At 41.0% G+C, this 19,772-nt stretch overlaps 2 protein-coding genes across 4 annotated transcripts in view; both read right to left on the reverse strand.

The window, feature by feature from the left end:
- Positions 1-3,222: 3,222 nt before the first annotated feature.
- Positions 3,223-5,167, reverse strand: LOC131691907 (two pore potassium channel protein sup-9). Its single transcript, XM_058978652.1, has 5 exons — positions 4,896-5,167; positions 4,650-4,839; positions 4,191-4,473; positions 3,748-4,126; positions 3,223-3,684 (listed from the first exon to the last, which is right to left on the reverse strand). The coding sequence occupies exons 2-5, from the start codon at positions 4,774-4,776 to the stop codon at positions 3,358-3,360; spliced, it is 1,116 nt and encodes a 371-aa protein (XP_058834635.1). The 5' UTR covers positions 4,777-4,839; positions 4,896-5,167; the 3' UTR covers positions 3,223-3,357.
- A 592-nt stretch (positions 5,168-5,759) lies between these two features.
- LOC131694001 (1-acylglycerol-3-phosphate O-acyltransferase Pnpla3-like) overlaps positions 5,760-19,772 on the reverse strand; it is a 45,938-nt gene continuing 31,925 nt past the window's right edge. Inside the window, exons 3-9 of one of the 3 annotated variants that reach the window (XM_058982331.1) lie at positions 17,229-17,461; positions 14,657-15,306; positions 14,209-14,445; positions 13,477-13,582; positions 13,076-13,402; positions 12,859-12,979; positions 5,760-6,965 (exon numbers count right to left, since the gene is read on the reverse strand). In XM_058982331.1, coding sequence (XP_058838314.1) covers positions 6,550-6,965; positions 12,859-12,979; positions 13,076-13,402; positions 13,477-13,582; positions 14,209-14,445; positions 14,657-15,306; positions 17,229-17,461 — 2,090 coding nt within the window. In that variant the 3' untranslated portion in view covers positions 5,760-6,549. Of the gene's footprint in view, positions 6,966-12,858; positions 12,980-13,075; positions 13,403-13,464; positions 13,583-14,208; positions 14,446-14,656; positions 15,307-17,228; positions 17,462-19,772 lie in introns of all 3 variants that reach the window. The other 2 variants (XM_058982329.1, XM_058982330.1) reach the window with 2 other exon arrangements.

Genomic DNA, 19,772 nt, shown 5'->3' on the forward strand with positions numbered 1-19,772 from the left:
GGTTATATCCTAATACCCATTTCGGGGTTCGCTATAGGCCATTATAAGCCAACGTGCTTCGTATCTTCTAGTTGCTGTACTAAAAGTGATGATAATGAAATGTTATCGAGTATGGTTAGAGTAGCATAAATTACTCTCCAGCATAAACGTATAGAAACTATGAATCTATCCCGCCTTGTGCAGGAAGAAAAACTTCCATAGCTTTGGTTCAAGAACAGTATTTCCATAAAGGAAAGTTCTATGTTGGAAAACAACTTAACCTCGTCTTCGTAGCTTTCAACAAAAATTCCAAATCCTCGTGAAATGCCTCATGCATGTATACTTTCAAATAGTGCTATTGACGCATGTCTTATATCCTACTTCAAAACTCGCGATATTTGTGGTGTCACGGTCAATATGACTGTTGATAAACATAAACGAAAAATCCGTCTATTGTTCAACATGTTCGCCGCATAATGAACCATACCTTTCTGATGATTTCAAAAGGGTTGTATCATAGATCTCAGATATTAATTTGGGAGGCACCGAATTGATGTGATGTGATGTGATGTAGTACAATTCCGCACATACTTACTTGTAGCAAATATCCCAACATTTGCACGAGCTGAACGAGAAGTGGTGTCAGATGTAACTCTCTGCTCTGACGGTAGTACGCCAACTGGTTCGTACCAAACGAGTTCGAACCGCCATTGCCTGATCATAAGTACATCGTCTTTAATCATTTAAACGTCTCGTTAGATATCGTCACATATCGTAATTCCAAATCTACTGGGACCGCTACGAAGACGACTTCGTGACTAAGTTTCATAGGTATCTTCCGACGATTGAATTTGCAAGTGATTTGGATGAGGCCGTGGGTAGAACGAAGTCGCAGCATCAGTATATCAAGAGGCATGTCAGCTTCGAGTTATGCGTGCTTCTAGAGAAACCTTTTGGTGCAACACCGAATTTGTTCGATTCAAAAAATAGAAGAGCCTAGAATCGCAGCCTCAGGGACAGATCGAAGGCATTTAAGTTGGCTCGCAAAGTATACAGAAATGCCCTTCTTGGAAAAGCCCCTACACAAATGTCTCAAGTCTCAACGACACTAGTGGATTAAATAGGTTATTTTCGAAATTGGAAAACTATTATGTTAGTTCGATTAGAACCGCTAAATAGTAAATATTCGTCTTACAAAGATGTAGTACTCACCTGATTTTTTTTTTGACACGCATTTTCCAGGCAGTACAAAGCCATCACTGACGACGGCCCCTGAGTTCTTTTTAGATAGTTCTGATTCTTCGGCATTTGCTCGTAGAATTGTGACAACCGAATCGATGAAATGGGCGATTGAAAGTTCTGCTATGTATATGTTTCCGGGGAAAGATGGAATCATTCCAGTTCTACTCCAAAGAGAGATATGAACCTTTCAAGCAAATTGTTCAAAAAATGCTCTTACTTGTAGGCGGAAAGAAGATTTAAACCGATCAATCTGACCTTCCTTCTCAAATCAATGGAACGTATAATCGATCACTACATTCGGGATGTTAGCTTGGCGAACATCCACTGCATGCAATGCAATATGCATATCAGCGTGAGAAGTTTACTACCACCCTGTTACACAATACTCTCTACAACATTGAAAAAGCTTTTTCGCAAGAGCAAAGTTAAAAGTTTTTTTTTTTTTTGATATTGAAGGTGCTTTTGACAACGTATCTTTCGAATTCATTTTGGAAGCAGCACGAGGTCATGGAGTACCACGAACTGGATACACGCAATGCTTAGCAACCGAAATCTGCGCTCATCCTTAAGAAAAATAGAGATAAGGAAATTGAGTGTCTGCGGATGTCCTCAAGCTGGTTTGTGGTGGTTTGGTTTATTGAGGAAACTTAATAAGCTTGGGTTTCCGACATATGGTTTCGCCGATGATTATCATCTAAAGATCACCGGCATTTGCATTAACACACATTTTGATATGATGCAACAAGCCTTATGTGTTATTGAGCAATGGTGTCTTCATGTTGGACTATCAGTTAATCCAAATAAAACCTCAGTGGTGCTGTTCACGCCACGAAAGATTTCAGACGGAATTCGTCCGTTGCAGTTCTTTGATTCTGAATTTGTTGTCGCAGATCGAGTTAAGTACGTTGGGTTAATACTTGGCTTAAAACTTAATTGGGCAGCTCACATCGATTTCAAATTCAAGATAGTTTACATGGCCATCGGCTCGGGTTTTGCTCTTGGGCTGAACTCAAACATGCCAGCCATTGGCGTAGCTAACAAACTTGCGTTCAAACAACAACTTGTTTTCCGCAAATATCAAAGTCCGAAAATATCAAAGAATTTGCTGCATTTTACAAGCACAATTGCAGTATTCTAATCAGGGCACTGACTGAACATTGCAAACTCAATTATCACGGCTACTATTCAGTGTGCTGCTGCTGAGTATTATTCGTGTGATCTTTGTGAATCCGATTGCGAAGCCTCATATCATTTGCTATCTAACTGCCCTGCAGTAATACCATTGCGTATCCAGATTTTTGGTTCGTCTTTCATAGATGAACCTATCTGCACATAGGTTCATCTATGAAAGAAGAACCAAAAATCTGGAACTCAAAGATATGCTATTGTTTTAAACCCAGTGTGGTAAAGAGCTATAGTTTAAACCGTATTTGAAAGACAATATCTCTTTGGGGGTGTTGTAATTGCATTATCTCAATATCCCCTCGAAGGTGTTGATATATCCGCTCATCGAGAAGTGTCTTTTATTCCTTTGGAGTGAAGAATACTTCCATACTATGTTCTCTGTGTCGTTATTTTCCTTATCTCTAACCTTAGAATTGCTTCATCCTTCCGAACAGGAAGTTATGAAAACAAATCACGGCAAGTCACAAATCTCCGATCAACATCGGGTATGTGCCATTTGAGCCAGTCGCTACTGATTCCTGATTCCAGTAAAATATTCCTATATTCGTAAATTTATTGAAATAATATTCCAACGTGATTTCGACGATTGAGATTTGCCAGATTCTCAATTCGGATTCCTCATAGAAACACTGTGATCATTCTATCAGTAATGCGACTGGCCAAAGCCTACGATATTGGGGTAACCTTTGATGAAGTGTTAACTGAAGTTCTCCTACAAAAATTTCGGTAGGACGAACTTACTACCCCTCTACATGCAGAAATACTCAAATCATACAATCATACTCTAGGCTAGTTCGCTCGAATTGTTTTTATTGTTTCATCCGATCGCTTTCAATCGCTATCTATCACTAAAAAACTCGAAATTAATATTTCTTTTTTAAAAATTTAGACCCAGAAAATCTATTTGCTTATGATCTAAGACTACTCCCTCAAACGACATCTCACTCTATCCTAAACCGACGCTCTTCCCCGGCCGGGTTGAAGGTCGTACCGCAACGGACTTATCAACCCTTCGTCTTCCTCCGTTTCCAGCTCGAAGGTGTTGTACCTCAAGCCAGGCGATCGTAGTTCGGCCATTTCACAGTCCACCAGCGGATAACGGTAGCTGGCATCCATGATGTAACCGACGCTCGTATCCTGGGCATCGTATTTCCGGGGACAGCCGGTACAGTTACGGGTAGGGCCGGAAATTGACATTCGTTCGTAGCACTTGCGGTCTGAGTCACTGGAGTTCCCGGTAATGATGTCTCCGTCCAGTTTCACAGCTATTTGCAAGGCCTAAAGTTTGACAATACGTCTACGTTAATTCACGACGGATGTCATTCCATGGGAAAACCATACCTGAATCGCTTGCGCCTCATCCCGCTTCTCATCCTCGGTATTCATTGTAACGAATCGAAGTACCAGAAGATTCAACGAGGCTGCAACTACCGCCAGACCGAAAAGGATAAAAATTAATGCGAAGGCTACGTACTCCGGTTTCTGGTTCAGGGCATTGTCTTTCTGCAGGGCGACCATATCTCCGAACCCGATGGTGGTCAGTGTAATGAAGCAGTAATAAACTGAATCAAAATAGGACCAGTTTTCGAATTTGCTGAACGCAGCCGCTCCCCCTGCTATCGTTAGGGAGCTCAGTGTTGTGACTACCAGAATAAGGTCCACTTCGGATGCGATAGCTTTTTTGCAGTTGAAGGACGTTTTCACTGCATGCACGATCACGCTGCAATAGGGAAGGAACTATGGTAACTATTATGTTCTTTAAACAATGGAATCATTCAGCTTACCTGCTCAACCGATTCACTCGTTCACCAATGCTCTGAAACATAACCAGCCCAAGCGGAATGCCGATGGCCGCGTAGCACATGGTGAAGATCTTCCCGCTGACAGTAGAAGGCGTCGAATGGCCGTACCCAATCGTGGTCAGCACCGTCGTGGCGTAGTAAAAGGCTCCGGAAAACTTCCACTGTTGGCCTGCTTTGTGGGGTTCCGACTTCATGATAACCGTTTCGATTACCTTGAAATCTTCCGCCGATATGTTGTACCGCGTGATGAGTACATTTTCAACCGCTGAAATTCGAAACACAGTTTTAATTAGAAGCACAACTAGCTTGATTAATAAATCTTTTCCAAAACTTACTTATTAGAATAGGAACTAAAAGATTGGAACTCAAAAATTTCATGCAGAAACATTGCGAAATGAAGCGGAACCAAAACCAAAAGGCAAAGGACCGTAATTAGTTTACCACTAAGAGCCTTCCAGCGTTTTTTCTCCGTTTCCGATTCGAGTGCGTCGAATACGGCAGCTCCGATCAGTAGATAGGTAAAAGTACACACGATTAGTGAAATGGTCCGGACATTTTGCTTTTTCATTGCTTCTTTCGCTAACTAAACACTATAATGACACGACAGCGGGTGTAAATGGATGTGGATGACCTGGAAACAAGCCGTCATGGTTAGGATTAGAAAAGTTTTTTCACTTTAACACTTACGTGATGCAAATGATGGAAGAAAGGTATTCCTGCTCGCACAGAATGCAAGCTAATTCCTCGCATTCAATATCCTTGGCCGCCCTGGATACTTGTAAAATCTTACTCTAGCTTAGCATGGTGCTGATTTCGTGTTCCGTTCAGCTCAATTGGCACAAAAAGGACACTAATTTTGGCACTACAGAGCTTCAACCACCTCACTGTCTCTGCGTGTGGCTGAAAATTCTGTTGCAGATATAGTTTATCGATCGATTTTGCACATCTGACAGCGACGGACTGCTGACGTTTGTGCAGAAACCTTCTTTGTTGGTTTATTCGTTCATCCTCTGTTTCGCGGAAGGATGTATAGGATGTATTTGATTTCCCGCGGTTTTCGGTACCAGAAAAAGCGCATGCGCCGTACTCGCAGGATACAACCACGAGGCGAGCACATGTCAAAATCATATGGAAAACGATAAAGCTTTTGCGGTTGCTAACGAAACGAACGATAGGCGAAAGACATGGGGGGAAAATTTACAAGTCGGGGTGCACCATCAGTTCAAATCTTAGGGAGGCGCATGGTGTTTGACATCTGTAGGAGCGAAATGGACAGTGTAAATTCGGATAATTTTAGACCGAAGCTTACTTTCAAATTCCATATCAACATTTGAATAGGGCTAATAAGATTTGTAAACAAACTTTTGTTTTGCTGATTTCTCCTAATTTGTTATCATTTCAAGACAGAAAACATTTGAAAATGATTCTACCAAGGGTAAAGATGTTGATTCATGTGTATTTTTCATGAAATTCAACTCGGTGGCGGAATAATGAGCGAAATAAGTTTGTTTACAAAAGTCTCATTCGCCCTTTTGAAGAATTACTATTGAATTGTCATTATAGCCATTTATTGTTCTGTAAAATATCATGTATAAATATAGGAGCTTCTGTTTCACTTACTACTCTTGACGATAAATAAAATATTTGAATGATAAATGTACAGTTTACACCTCGCAGAGACTCCGCAAAGTGTAACACTAGAGAGATAATTTCAGAGCGACCTAAACACTATGACAACATATAAAACGCAACTGCTATTCGCTTTCTATCGAACATAAAACAAGAATCGTGCTTGGCATCACTCTACTGGTAAAGGTACAGTGGATTGGTAAACGATTCGGATTTCTTGGCCCCGATTACAAATCATTTTATTATTGCACAGCCATGAAAAGCTTTCATTTCGTTGCTAGCTACGTACTATTACTTGCCACTATTTTTCTAACTATCTAATTTAGAATTAAAACATCACAATCAGTTCACTAAAACAAATACGGTTCGAAAACTGATAGTTTTGATTAGAACATGTATAAATCAAATTCCTAAAATCGTCACGTCTGCGCTTTGCTTAGCTTGGAACTTGTCCTGAACAATATAAAATCAACAATAGCGATATAAGTTCAGTGAGTATAGGTTCCTGCCTATCCCTTTTCTTTTTGGTTTTGACTTTGATAAAAACGAAACACACTTGTCGTTCGTAGTATACGAGAAAACAATTTTCTCGCGCTATCAATGCTTTTAGTCTCAACATAGTGTGCACTCGTCGTACACTGGAAATACTACTAAACGCCTCACTGTCTATGGTAACTGTACAATTCCTGTGTGTGTAAGTGTGTGTTCAAACTCACATCTCTATGAGCGAGTAAGCCGAGGACGATTGGGGCTTACTTAGCAGCAGTGCTGCCGCTTCAGAAATCAAGGCCTGCTGCTGGTCGGCTTCCGGCTGCAGATAGTTGTCATCGCTGGACAACTCTCCGATCTCGATCTGAGAGCACTGCCACTGGACGCAGGACAGTTCCGTGCTTCCCTCGACTATGTTCTGTGGCTGGAATGGCTGATAATGGCTGCCGACGGAGCGACGGTGCTGCTGGTGGTGGTGCGTATGAGGATAAGACTGTGACTGGGTATGGCTGTGGTACTGCTGTTGCTGCTGATGCTGATGCTGATGGTGCTGCTGGTGGTTGTTGTACAGGCACGGATCGAACAGCTCGTCCAGGTCGATCATATTGTTTCCGCTGTATGGGTCTGAAAAGAGGAAATCTGGAATGGGAAAATAAGAACGTTACAAATCGTGTATGAATTAGGGGTTTAGCGAAACATTTAAACAAAAGTCACACACAGCTACTAAAATTATTTCTATTTTCAATACATGTCACGAAGATTTAAAAAAAAACAATGCGATCAAAAAAATCAAACCAATACAAAATATGACGAGTAATACAGTTTAAGAATTCAAGGATCCAAGAGTCTAAGATCTAAGTGTCTAAGAGTCAAATAGTTCGGTTAATCATGAATATTTTTATTTTGGAAGTATCCCGGATACAATGGAACAATCGGCATACGGATCACTTCCTTTAGGATGGATAGAATCTGGAAGATGCTGCAATGATACGACTGTTGCTGAGGAATACACCGTCACAAACTCGTAAGCCAACTATATCCTGCCGAAGCTTCCCTAAAATGTCAGTTTTGCCGACTCAACGCTGTCGGCACTGAGAACATTTTCTAATCGGATGCTACGGGGATATTCGAGCTAGATTACTCTCCCAGATCTAAAGCGAATCAGCAGAAGCTCCGGCTACTTTTCAAAATTTGATCAACACCAATAATTGACTTGCCAATCTCCCGGCGGGCACAACCATGATCGAGTCAACAACAGTTCGAAGTCGGACGGCAAATTGCATCATACACCTTGTTGGTAATGTGGAATACTCAGGATTCTCTATTCTCGAATCATCAATGTAAGCAGTTTAACTGTTTTGGCCAAAAGAAAGGCCAAAGTGGCTGCTTTTCCAAATCAAAATCAGTTCAAAGACGAGGGTAGAAGCCACCGAGCAAAAAAGTAAATCTTGGAAGGTTAAATTTAGAAGTGTAAACGACGGCAATCATAGCGCTCGAAATTCCAGTAAGCGGAAATCCGTGTCTACATTCATCATTTGCGTGTCAACCAAGCTGCAATTAGATACAGCAAGTAACATCACAGTGCTTGCGAAGCAGACCTGGAACTTTTTTTTTTATTTTGATCATAGTTATTTTAACCTTATGGTCATTCGCCTCTTCAAATCTGGATCTATTTGGACAAACCAACAATAAAATTGCTTATAAGTTAGACGTTGAGTCACAACAGCAACCAGCCTCGACCTACTAGGCATCGACTGGATCGAACTATTCGAGCTGTGGTCAGTCCTCTACGATTCGATTTATTAACAAGTGAAGTCAGTCAACCAGCAAGTTTGTGAATTCCAAGGGGAAAACTATGTCTACAATCAAATTCTAAGTCTGTTTCGTATCCCAAGCGAACAGTTCCTGTCAACGCAATGCCATTGCTCAATGCCGAATTCAAACGTTTACAAACGAACCTGTTGACTTCGCTGAATGGAAGATTTGATAAATCCCCTTCTAGAGTGAATGCTGTGATCACATATGCTTGAACCTACCTGTTGGTTGGGTTGATCATACGGGATAAAAAATCTGTTAGTGGATGGCTATTGAAACTCGGAAGTTGTAATACAGCATGCCAGCGACCAGCATTGCAGCCTGTTTGTAATGCGTGGCGTCATACCTCATATTGATCCATAGATAGACAATAATCTGTGATCGGTAAGCAGTTAAAATGGCATACAAGGACTTCATTGGGGAATTTCGTTACTGCATAGACTAAACCCCTTTTCAGATTGTCCACAGCTGCGCTTCGAAATGTCCTTGAAGGGTGTCGGACAGCCTTCGTTTCGTCATCGGAAAACAGCTTGGGATCGCAACAAATTTGCTTTATGCGTCGGCGAAAGCATTCTGACATGCCATTTTGTTTGTAACTTTCTTTACAAGCAATTCCTTCGGATGGTGTAATTCATGTAGATTGCGCATAAAACTTCCGTAAAGGTGGACAGCATCCAGTATTGTGACAGTGTGGAGACGCTAGTAGACGTTGAGCTTTTTTTATGATAAGACACGAGACGTTAGCATAGTTGAGCCGTGATTCTTTTATGTTTTTACAATAAATTCAAATTGAAAATAACATCAAGTACTGCTAGTCTTCAAGGACCTTATGACACAGTTTGTTGGTGCGCGTTTTAAGACGTATTTTTCCTGGTGGTAAAACATTCGCTGCACTGTCTACTGCGAACTGGGGGTAAATCTGTCTACCTTCTCTTGCGCTATCATCCACGTTCCTGACGTCGTCGAAAATACTATATTGCTGTTCACAAACGGTTCCTCGTGTTTGTTTCAGACTGTTACGAGTCGCTGTTGTAAATCTCCATCGGCCTTTGGCTTCTTCATTGGTAGTGCTGGACTTTGTTTTAAACAGATGCGTTGACTGATTGTAAGATCTGTTCGTAGTATGTGAGTTTTCGCTACCTGCTGATTATGTTGCCCGCGGTGTTTGCTTATAGGCGAAGCCAGCCCTTTTCCTCGGTGAGAACATTGTCACTAGCATATACTTGTATATATTTCCGCCTTCATAATGCATATTTCGATTCGAAGTTGTATACTGAGCCTTCAGCAACCCGTGCGACTGAGAACTTCTACTCCACATGCTTGTCCGTTTTAGGTTGCATCTTGTACTCTCCGTTTTGCAGAAACATTTTCATCATGCGAATCGTATGTCGATCGATCTTCTCTTTTGTCCCTACGAAGTCGCCGAGTGTTGTCCGGATATCTATATATGTAGGGTAAAATACTCTGGCTGTTGGTACTTTTTAATCTAAAATAGACTGATGCTCTAGGTAAATTTTATCAAAAAGTGTTAGTTAGTCGTTGCAAATCTCTTCACTATTCAGTGTGGCCCGCTGTTCCGATACAGTATTCCGATACTTTATACGTTTCGATACCTTTCGGAAAGTATTAAATCCCAAATTCTAGAAGGCTTTCCGGAGTAATGCAGCAAATGCGTTGAACAGTGTTGTCTTGGAGCGTCCGTTTATCTTTCTCCGGCATCGATTACCCCAATGGTGGTTACTTAGACGAGGTACATTTAAGGAGAGATGAAAACTTAGCTTTAATCGTATTCTTCGTCAAGTGGAAGTCGTATACGATCGCAACACCGTTCAAAAGACACGGAAGTCCGATAACAGCGCCCTAGTGACCATATCTGATTCTACTGGAAGGTAAACGCATGAGAGAGTAATGAGCTCGAATGCAGGTTAGAAGATCTAAATGTTAAAGGATCGTAAAGCAATTTACTCTGACAGACAGTAAATCCGGTTGCTGAGTCTCGAGCTGTATTAATTGACTACGGGATTCGTAGCTCGGCCGCTGAAATCTGTTACGCCATTGGATATAACGAAGTGTAAAGCGTATGAACCGTGGTTGGACAGCCTCAATTCTGTTAGCCCCGTTCTGGTAGTACGAATTCTCCGCAATAGAATAGTATTCTAGTGTTTAGCAAACCAACGCGCCAACCAACTAATGAGATGAATAGGGGCTCGTTTGCCCTAATTAAACTGAATCGAAAGACGATACGATTGACCATTTCCTCGGTTTCAAAACCATTATTTTTAGATCACAAGAAGAAATTTGGCATCGATTGTATCCCGCACTCGTATAAACATCTTCATGCCGTCGGCGAAAGACAGACGGAGTCCTTGTAATTTGATTATGACATCATTAAAGTAGAGGACGAATATTACTGGGCCGATTGCAGAATGCCAGATGTAGGAAGGAACGGCGCAGATAGTCCTTTATGCTAATTTCGAATTGCCTTCCATCGAGGTAGAAATGGAACCAGCACAACAGCAAAGTTTTCCTTGAATGCCGGGCTTTGTTTAGCTTAGATATTGCAATATCATGGTTGATTTTGTCGCAGACAGATCTACGTAAATAGTATAAGTTTTTTGGTTGACTCAGTGCATTCTGGCGAAAAATTTGATGTTTTGATTACTCCGGATTTTTTTTTGTCTTTTTCGCGACACAGTCTCTTCACTTGGGTGTGCTATCACAGCAATAGCTGAAAAACGGATGATGGCTGTACTCAGCTAAAGGCCGAATTAAATACAAATTTGTATTTGGCCGAGTTATCCAAACACAATTAACATATATCATGCCTCACTAGAAGGCTAACTGTTTCTTTCACAGTCCGACCAAATTCCGGCACTACTCGATCAGCGCAGAAACGTCGTCGCGAGGACAGCGCTGATCCAAGCTATGCTGTAGTTGTCGGTCGGAAGCAACTCCAATTTTATTGCTTTTTGTGTATCTTTCCCGCTTTCATACTAGCGTTAGCAAGGAGACGGTTGAAAAAATGACCAAAGAAGCACGAAACTGCAACGATGATATTAAAGTTATCCCGCTGATGAAAAAATAAATTGACGTCAGTACGTTGAACTTCATTTCGTTCCAAGTTAGAGTTGTCCGACTGCACAACAGCACTTAATCCAGATACATGGCCGCATGGTGCCCGCCGACATATTTTCCTCTGCTTTCAGAATAATCATACAATCCGCTGGTTCAACCCGGCTCATTTACGACCCTGTCGAAGACTCTGCAACGATTGCCAATGCCACTATACCAAGCTAGCCAACTATTGTGAAGAATTGACGGTGCTGATCGTACACCGGAAGGTAACGCAATTGGTACTATTGGTTTGCCTTATGCTCCGACATCCCGTGACCAAATGTCAACTATTTCTTTCACCTACGACGATCGTCGCATTTTGAGGTGCGAAGCAATTGATTTGGGATGCCTTGAATCCCCCACCACAGTCGACCAAGCGACCGTCAGCCATTCCAATACTGCTCGTGAGGTTAACGAAAGGACCTTCCAACGCGCTCAAAACGTCAATGTGGCTCTCTGCTGAACCTGATCCGTCCTCCAACAACATCGATGTATACTACCAGAATGTTGGTGGCTTAAGTTCATTAACGGATAGCTATTTGCTCGCGACCACGGGCTGTTGTTATGACATTTACAGGTGCTTAGTTCAACACCGCTGTAACCGCACCAGGTTGGATACCCTTTTCTGAAACAATATCGGTAACAGTTCGCGGGGATCATTATATTTGCAGAGTTATTCTAGCACTGCTGTACTCATGGTTCTGGCAGAGACCAGACGTATAACCTAGAACATTCTAACCCAGCTTCTTGGGCTCACCACACACCCATACACATGTTTTGTGAAGCAGAGGGCTTACGAGCAGATTTCTTTCGATAATGGTTTTCAATCACGATCGATACTTTTAACCTTATTTCACTTCCACGTATGCCCATTCTTCTCTCTTATAAATCCAAAGGCATCTGATTCACAAATATATTGCAGGTCTGTGTAGTTTATTGGTTCACGTGGCGAATCCGGTAATTTGTTGAACAATTTGTAACCTTTATAGAATTAGAAGTTCTGCATACAAGATGTCTTGGTGGTCAACAATTTCATATTACTGGTTTGTTTGGTTTCATACTGTTGCACATCTCTTCCGTACAGAACGGTGCTACGAAGGTACTAAGGCGTCATTTCATTTATTACACCGAAGATAAAAATAACTCATTATTTTTGTTAAAATCTGAATCACAAGACATGTCGCAATAAATTCCACATTTCCTAAGTTCTAAGATTTCTATAATCTTGAGATTTCTTTCCCAGAAATTTTATGTACAGTTTTCTAAAAAGGAATAAATTAGGGCTGGCGATATTTCCGACTAATCTCCTTTGAACTATAGCTATGTTTTGTGAGATGAAGTTACATAAAACAGTAAAAATTAGTAACGAAATGAAAGTTCGACTGTCGCTCCCAAAAGTACAACACGAAATTTGTCTTCGTTGTCATTACCGAAAAACTCGTTAAACGATCCAAATAACCGTGTATTCCCCAAATATCAAACTCTCTTGTGAGCGACAGCTAAACCCATATTAGGCGAATACACAAAAATGGAATGAGACATACACACTGAATCATCGCCGAGGCCCAGCTGTGCTTTTTGTGACCATACTCCAGATCCGTACCTGGCTGTGTCGTTTCCCAATCGCTGTCAAACTCTAGCTGCTGGTTCAGTTCTCGCTCCTGAACTGTCTGGATGGCCGGGCTGGCGTCTTCCGTCATGTCGAAAATTTCCGTCACCTTTACCTGCGATGATTTCGATGGAATGACCGTATTAGAAAAACACCACCCAAGGGGTTATTTACGCCGCTTTTCGAGCATCGCTCTTCCCCAGTCGCTTACCTCATTGTTGTCGTCCATATAGTAGTACGCATACATCGCATCGTGGTGCGATATCGCCTGCAGAATGTGATTAAACGTATCGTAATCCGGGTGATCCTCATCGTGGGTCTCATCGTGTCCTTTCGTGTGCTGGCGGTGATGATGGTGTGGCTCTATCAATTCATTATTGTTCTCACCAGTGATCACCGATATCAGCTCAGTACCATTGTCCACGCGGATATCCAACAGCGAGCTGCCTCGGTGACTAACGCGCTTGCCTTTGGAAGTCAACCACTGCGGGCCGGAATATTGGGTGTATGCGATCTGACACTGAAGGTTGGCACTAAGCTGTGGAGAAAAAAATGGAAAACAATATTGGTATTTCACGTGTAATAATCCAAAATAACAACCTGAATAAGTACCTGGTGTCCCCATGGCATTCTGATCAGGATCGAGTTAAGGGTTTTGAGGGCAAACTGACTCACGGACCACAGCTGGCTGCCGATTGCGGGAGTTGCTACCATCAGTCTGAAAGCGGAGAAGGGAGTTTTCGGTTGAGAATTTCATACGATTGCAGCTTGGAATTTGGCTGTTATGATAGTTCCGGAGATGTGATATTCACAGTGACAAAATGGTTTATAATAATGTAGGTATCAATGAATCAAAAAAATAAGTTACCAAACGATTTTAAAATGTTGTTAAATACTCACTTCAACTTTTGGATGAATAACTAATAACTAAACCATTGAAAAAGGACCATTTTATAATTATTTTACCATTATTTAATGCAAATAAATTGCAAACCAAATTAATTATTCTAAATTTCTCGACTCGACTTAACATTGCATTGAAGCTCCGAGACACTTTCCAAGCCGCATATGACCAAAATGATCGGGCTCACGAATAATTATTGTAGCATTTAGAATGAAATTTATGATAGGTATGATATTAAAGTATGTATCAACAAAGAATGACGGTGACAGAAATTAATATATAGAACAGTTGAAACCGTCACCGACACCACCACCCAAAGAGACAATAACACACGGTCCCAACAGAAACACAATCGGACGATTCCAAAAGAAAAATATCTCGTACAAACAGCCTCCCAAACACATCAACTAAACGCAACCGCAGAACAAAATCATCCTTACCGTTTCATTCTCAATTCTAGCTTCCGAACCAACGGTTCCTTCGCAACCGCTTGATTGACGACACGAATGTGCACGGTGCTTCTATCATTGTTCAGTGCTTGCTGCTTTCGTGCAAGACACCGGCGACAGGCCGGATTGGCCGGTTGACTTGCCAGCTGACTGCCAGTGGGTGGACAGACTATGTTCCCTAGAACCTTGTAGCGAAACTGACTTCGCTCAACATCCGAACCAACGGCGCTGAGGTTAGTCGGTTGCAAGGTTAGTATTAAGAAGCAACTACTTTTGTGTAGGTCTATTTACCAGAAAAAAACACGCACACATTTGAGATGAAAGACACGTAGTTCGGAAAACTGGACAACCCGGGAAACATATTGCGTTGAGGGGAACAGAGACATATGAACCTCACACAGAAAAAAAAAGTCAGTTTCAAACTGTTCGGAATACTTACTTAGCTAAGGTGGCGCACACGATATCCGCTGGCAATGTGGCTGGAAGAGACAACGCCTTTAACAGTTTCGCCCCTCGATGCCTGAACACCCAATTCATCAGTCCTTTATTCGCCTGGTCCATGTAGGTCTGAAATACGGTCAAAACCGTATCCGGCATACTTCCTCCAATGGCATTCTGTCTATGCTGGGTGCATTCTTTACATTCGCTGCACTCCGGGTCATACTCCTCGAGCAATTGCTCTTCCAACTGCTTCGGTTGGTCCGAAACGCAGAAGGTCGATTGAACTGATAGGCACCTGGTGCAACTGATCAGATTATTCCGATGCAGGAAATTCAACGCATCGTCGAAACCTTGCTGACAGAACGATGACAGAATTTCTGGTCGCGGGGGGAATAGAATACGTCTAAAGCGATTGATGTTCTGCTTGGACAGCTCGATGCTAGTGTTGGCCCAGTTGACGTGAAACATCTGCGAACTGTTATCTCGCGGGCATATGTCCGATTCGCCGCAGAACGGACTCACCGTGACCGTGTTTTCGTCCAGCGTGGGCAAATTGTCGGAAAAAGCTCCGTCCATGTAGCGAACGCCGTGGAAGCGAGGAGGTAGGATTCCGGAGAACACCGGAATAAAGCAAGCGCATAGCAGGGCCTGAAAGTGGATAGATGGGATTCGTTAGATGTTTGGATTCTGGCAGCTTCTCTTGTTGTGTTGGATAATAGAATGAGGAGAAGTAGAATAAACGAGACGGACATAAAAATATGCAAAACTGAATTTCACTAGGTACGACGACAGTACATCACATCATTTTCTTACCACAAAGTGAGTGCAATCACGGCGATAACGCTCATTATCGAATTTCAATTTTTTGTAAGGAAAAAGAGTGTCCGTTAGTCTGTGATCTGGTACCGTAACCTGGGGGGACATTGATCACTTTTCGAAGTAATCATTACATATTTTAGACGCAACACATTTTTTTTTCAAATTTAATATTTTTAAACCATGTACTGATGTATGGAGAACAAGAGTGGATGGTTTTATCTAAAATTGTTCACCTACGGCTATTTTTCAAAAAATGATTTCAAGTTGAAGTCCGTTTTCGTATTCCGGGGTGACTTTGATAACCTGCATATTCACCCACATTAAGTCATTGATGTCAATGTTTTTCATTCAAATGTTTGCTTAAACTAATTCTAGAAAGATACTCATTGTTAAATAGATGTTAACACGTATTGTACAAATTATTTCAATGTACTGTAAAATTTGAGTAACCAAAATTCGTAAAATTTGTGTCCAACTAGAATAAAAGATTCTGAAAACCTTTAAAACTGTTAAAATTGTTTTATTTCAGTACTTTATCAATGTACAAAAAGTTTCATCCATTTTAACATGTTGGAATATTGAACAATAAAAAATGTTGCGAATTTTAGCTTAAAATAACTTGAAATAATTGCCAACTAGTTTCACAAAAAAAATGTATTTAAAATAAATAAACTCTTAAAAGTATAAATTAGGCACATCCCACTCTAAAGGAAAATACAAACTCGCTTGTAATTTGTTACTCTTGCTCAAATCTGAGATTTATTTGTTGTAAATAGCCACTTTACGAAGCTTCGTAAAAATAAGGTAAAGTTAAATTTCGGTTTTTTGTAGTTTTTGTACCCAAAAAGCGAACAATATACTCAAAAAGTATAACAAATCAGTACTTTATAAGTTTAGAGCAAAAATCATTTCAAATTAAAATGATTCGGTAGACTATTCTGGTTTAATAAGCGATCTACGAAAAAAGTTTCAAGTGATCAGTCACCCCGATGATCAAAGTCACCCCGGTTTACGGTACCTATCGTAATAGAGTAACCATAGAGACTTCTTTTGTCGTTTTTGCTTGAAGCGAAAACCAAAAATACTTTTCTGTGTGTCACACTAGCACCAAATCGTCGGTACTGCTGTAACAAAACTTCACCGCGTCAACTGTAGTACTAGAACCGCATGGTTTGAATCTGGTATTTTATCATACATTTTATGTCTCTCTCTATCACCACCAGCTGCCGAGCGCAGTTAAGGTTCAAGTTACCTTTTTTGAGCATGTGTTAGATTTGAACGCTGGGTAGTATGGGTAGGAAAAATTGTGTTCAGTTTTGCCACCGGATTATCCATTTAAACCTTTTCAAAACTCTAAAAGAAGAATATCAGCCGATTTATTAGATCACAACGATTCAAATCATACAAAATAGCTGCTGGAAAAACTATCGGTTTCGCTAAATGGTGCTTTGGAAAAAGTGGCTGTGATTTTTTGTCACACTACCACATCGTACTGGGGTACGCAACACAACTGCGCAATGAAAAAACCACAGCCACTTTTTCAAACGCACCATTCAGCTAAGCCGATAGTTTTTCCAGCAGGTATTTTGCATGAATTGAATCGTAATGGTCTAATTAATCGACTGATATTCTTCTTTTAGAGTTTTGGAAAGGTTTAAATGGATAATCTGGTGGCAAAGCTGAACACAATTTTTCTTACGCACACTACCAAGCCTTGAGGTAACTTGAGCCTTAAACACGCACCAACCTACCTGTAGCAAATCCTCGCGACTGTTGAACTGCGAAACAATTACATTTTTGCCGTCATAAACCCGGGTCAGGGAGATGTGCAGTTTACCGTTGACGCGTTCGTGTGCATCCGGAGGCAGAAACTTCTGCAGACCCTCCAGCAGACAAGTCTGGATGTTGAAGCGCGGACTGAATGGACCCAGCGAATGACTGCGGGCTTCGTTCACTACCCGGAAGAAATCCGATGTCATTTCGCCTGAAAATTTATAATGAAGAAAAAATAACTCATTAAGGTTATGTTAAAAATAGGAATTCGAAATATTATTTTAAAACAAGCTCAAGCTAAACAATTATTTGCATGTGGCGTCTATATTGGCTCAGACATTTAATTCCTACAAATTCTGTACATGAGAAAAACACTTCATTAGAATTCCTTTTAAAAAATACATTTTAAGGTCGAACATTTGATGGGAAATAGTTTATTTCAATTCAATTTCACTATATTCATCAAAAACGGAATAACTGGTTTTGATTTAATAATTTCGTATCATACCACAAGAACAATTAAGTTTTGGGTGATGCTTGAATGATACCTTAAAGCCTCAATCCGTTATTAGGATAATGTATGTCGTACGCTATGCTTCAGTTTTTTAAGTCGCTTTTTATATTTAAATGGAAGAAATTTTCTTACATGTCAAATCATGTACAATCCGGTTATAAGCCGGATAGCGTTTTTTACGTTAAATGTAATTTTCATTTATATACCACAAAAAATGTTGAAATGATATTTGACTTCACACCCACAAGTAATGGGTTGAGCGCACTTGCATTTGTACAATATAAACCATATTTTATTTCGACCATCAACCAACTCGCAAAACGACCGTTGCAACCATCCACCCCGGCCGGACAAGGGAAAGGAGACTGACGTCACAGACACACCTTTTTTTCCAAAGCAAACGAGCCTCCAGAAACGGCAGACAAAGGCGCAACATAAATAAGCTAAGGGTCTACCGCCACCGATTTCCCAATAACGCACAAAATCTATTTCAGCATCGAAATCATACGATGTCGGTCGTGCTGGTGTTGGTAGGGTGAAAAACACGCCGAACGCACTGGTACATAAGACACACCGCATCACGTGATGCGAGGACAATCTGTCGAGCGGCATCGCAACATAAACCACCAACATAGAAACATGCATGCGTATGGTCTGCTGAAGTTTATGCCGCCACTCTCTGGTTGGTAGGGCCCAGTAAGCACAGAAAAGAGACGAAGGGTAGAGAAACTTCCAGAAACAGAGAGAATTACTGAAAGTTTTTGGAGGCACGTCACCGACTTCGGCAATTTTCGGCTAATGCTGGGTCGGAGACGAAAACAAGTCTGCTTGAGGGCGTTTGAATGCCGAAAAAATGTGGGCGAAATGTTGTTTGTTAGCTTATGTCATAGTATGCTCAGAAGTGCGTATGGAATCGAGTTCGAGACGGCAGAGAAGCGAACCGTTTATGCTAACACATACAAACACGCAACTAGTGCAGAATTGGTATGGTAATTGAGTCGTAGTAGGACCGCGTTACGAGGTCAACGGGAATTTAAAAACAATCCGATGCGAAACAAGCCCCTTTATGCAGCAATACATGTATGGATACAGATTTGGTACAGATGGTTGTTTATCTGGGCGCTGAAGGCAGGCTCTGGCGATAGCATAACGATATGTCAAGTGTGTGGAAAAATACGGGGACGGTGACGTCATGATTGATTATTTTCGAAATATCAATGAGCAATTCAACATGAATTTTTAAAAAGAGCTTAGGAGATTGCTGTCAACAAACCTATTTCGCTTATTATTCCACTGAAAAGTTAACCTTTCGTAAGGAAAACAAAAAAAGCACTACAAAAACCGTTTGAGGTTAGGTATTTCACGAGGAAAAAATCCTTTGGTTTGACCAAATACAAATTTGTATTTGGTTTGACTTTGCATCTATGGTTGTAAATAACCTGTCAGAAATCCTAATGGAATTTTATGTGTTCATCACAGCAAGTTGTGCATTTGGACGTCATTTTTTATTTACTTTTTCGTACGGTCCATTGTTTTGAAATTCATCACGCGAGTGTATAGAATCCATTATGAACAAGTTTGAAGAACACTATTGTTTGAACGAATAGAGGATAAAAATCCCGATTATCCAACTCGAAACTGGACCAGAAAGTGAATAAAACAAAGTCGATACGTGATTTGGCCGACAAAGCGGCATCGAGCGGTGGAATGATGCAGCGTATCAAGAAACGGAACAACCCGAAGACCAATAAAAAGCAGAAAACAAAGTTCGCCAAACAAAGTTAGAACAGAAACAACGTTCTTCAACAAGGGCCCGGAAATTGCATTCACGAGTGTTGCAGCCCAGGATGCATGCATTTTGATGGACGATGAGACCTGTGTGAAAGAGAATTTAAAAGCTTTTCCAGATCTGCAATATTATACTGCTGTTGTAGGTGAGGATGTGGGTGATGCGAACAGGTCGATTCAAATGCAAAAAATTGTTTGAAATGTGCTGGTATGGCAAGCA

The sequence above is a fragment of the Topomyia yanbarensis genome, chromosome 3, assembly GCF_030247195.1.
Source record: "Topomyia yanbarensis strain Yona2022 chromosome 3, ASM3024719v1, whole genome shotgun sequence".
NCBI lineage: Eukaryota > Metazoa > Arthropoda > Insecta > Diptera > Culicidae > Topomyia > Topomyia yanbarensis.

Excerpts from the sequence above, each read along its gene's own strand:
- LOC131691907 (XM_058978652.1), bottom strand. The coding sequence starts at position 4,776 with ATGAAAAAGCAAAATGTCCGGACCATTTCACTAATCGTGTGTACTTTT. Across the intron at positions 4,127-4,190 it reads CGAGTGAATCGGTTGAGCAG|CGTGATCGTGCATGCAGTGA; the intron begins GTAAGCTGAATG and ends TCCCTATTGCAG. Across the intron at positions 3,685-3,747 it reads ATGAGGCGCAAGCGATTCAG|GCCTTGCAAATAGCTGTGAA; the intron begins GTATGGTTTTCC and ends GTCAAACTTTAG.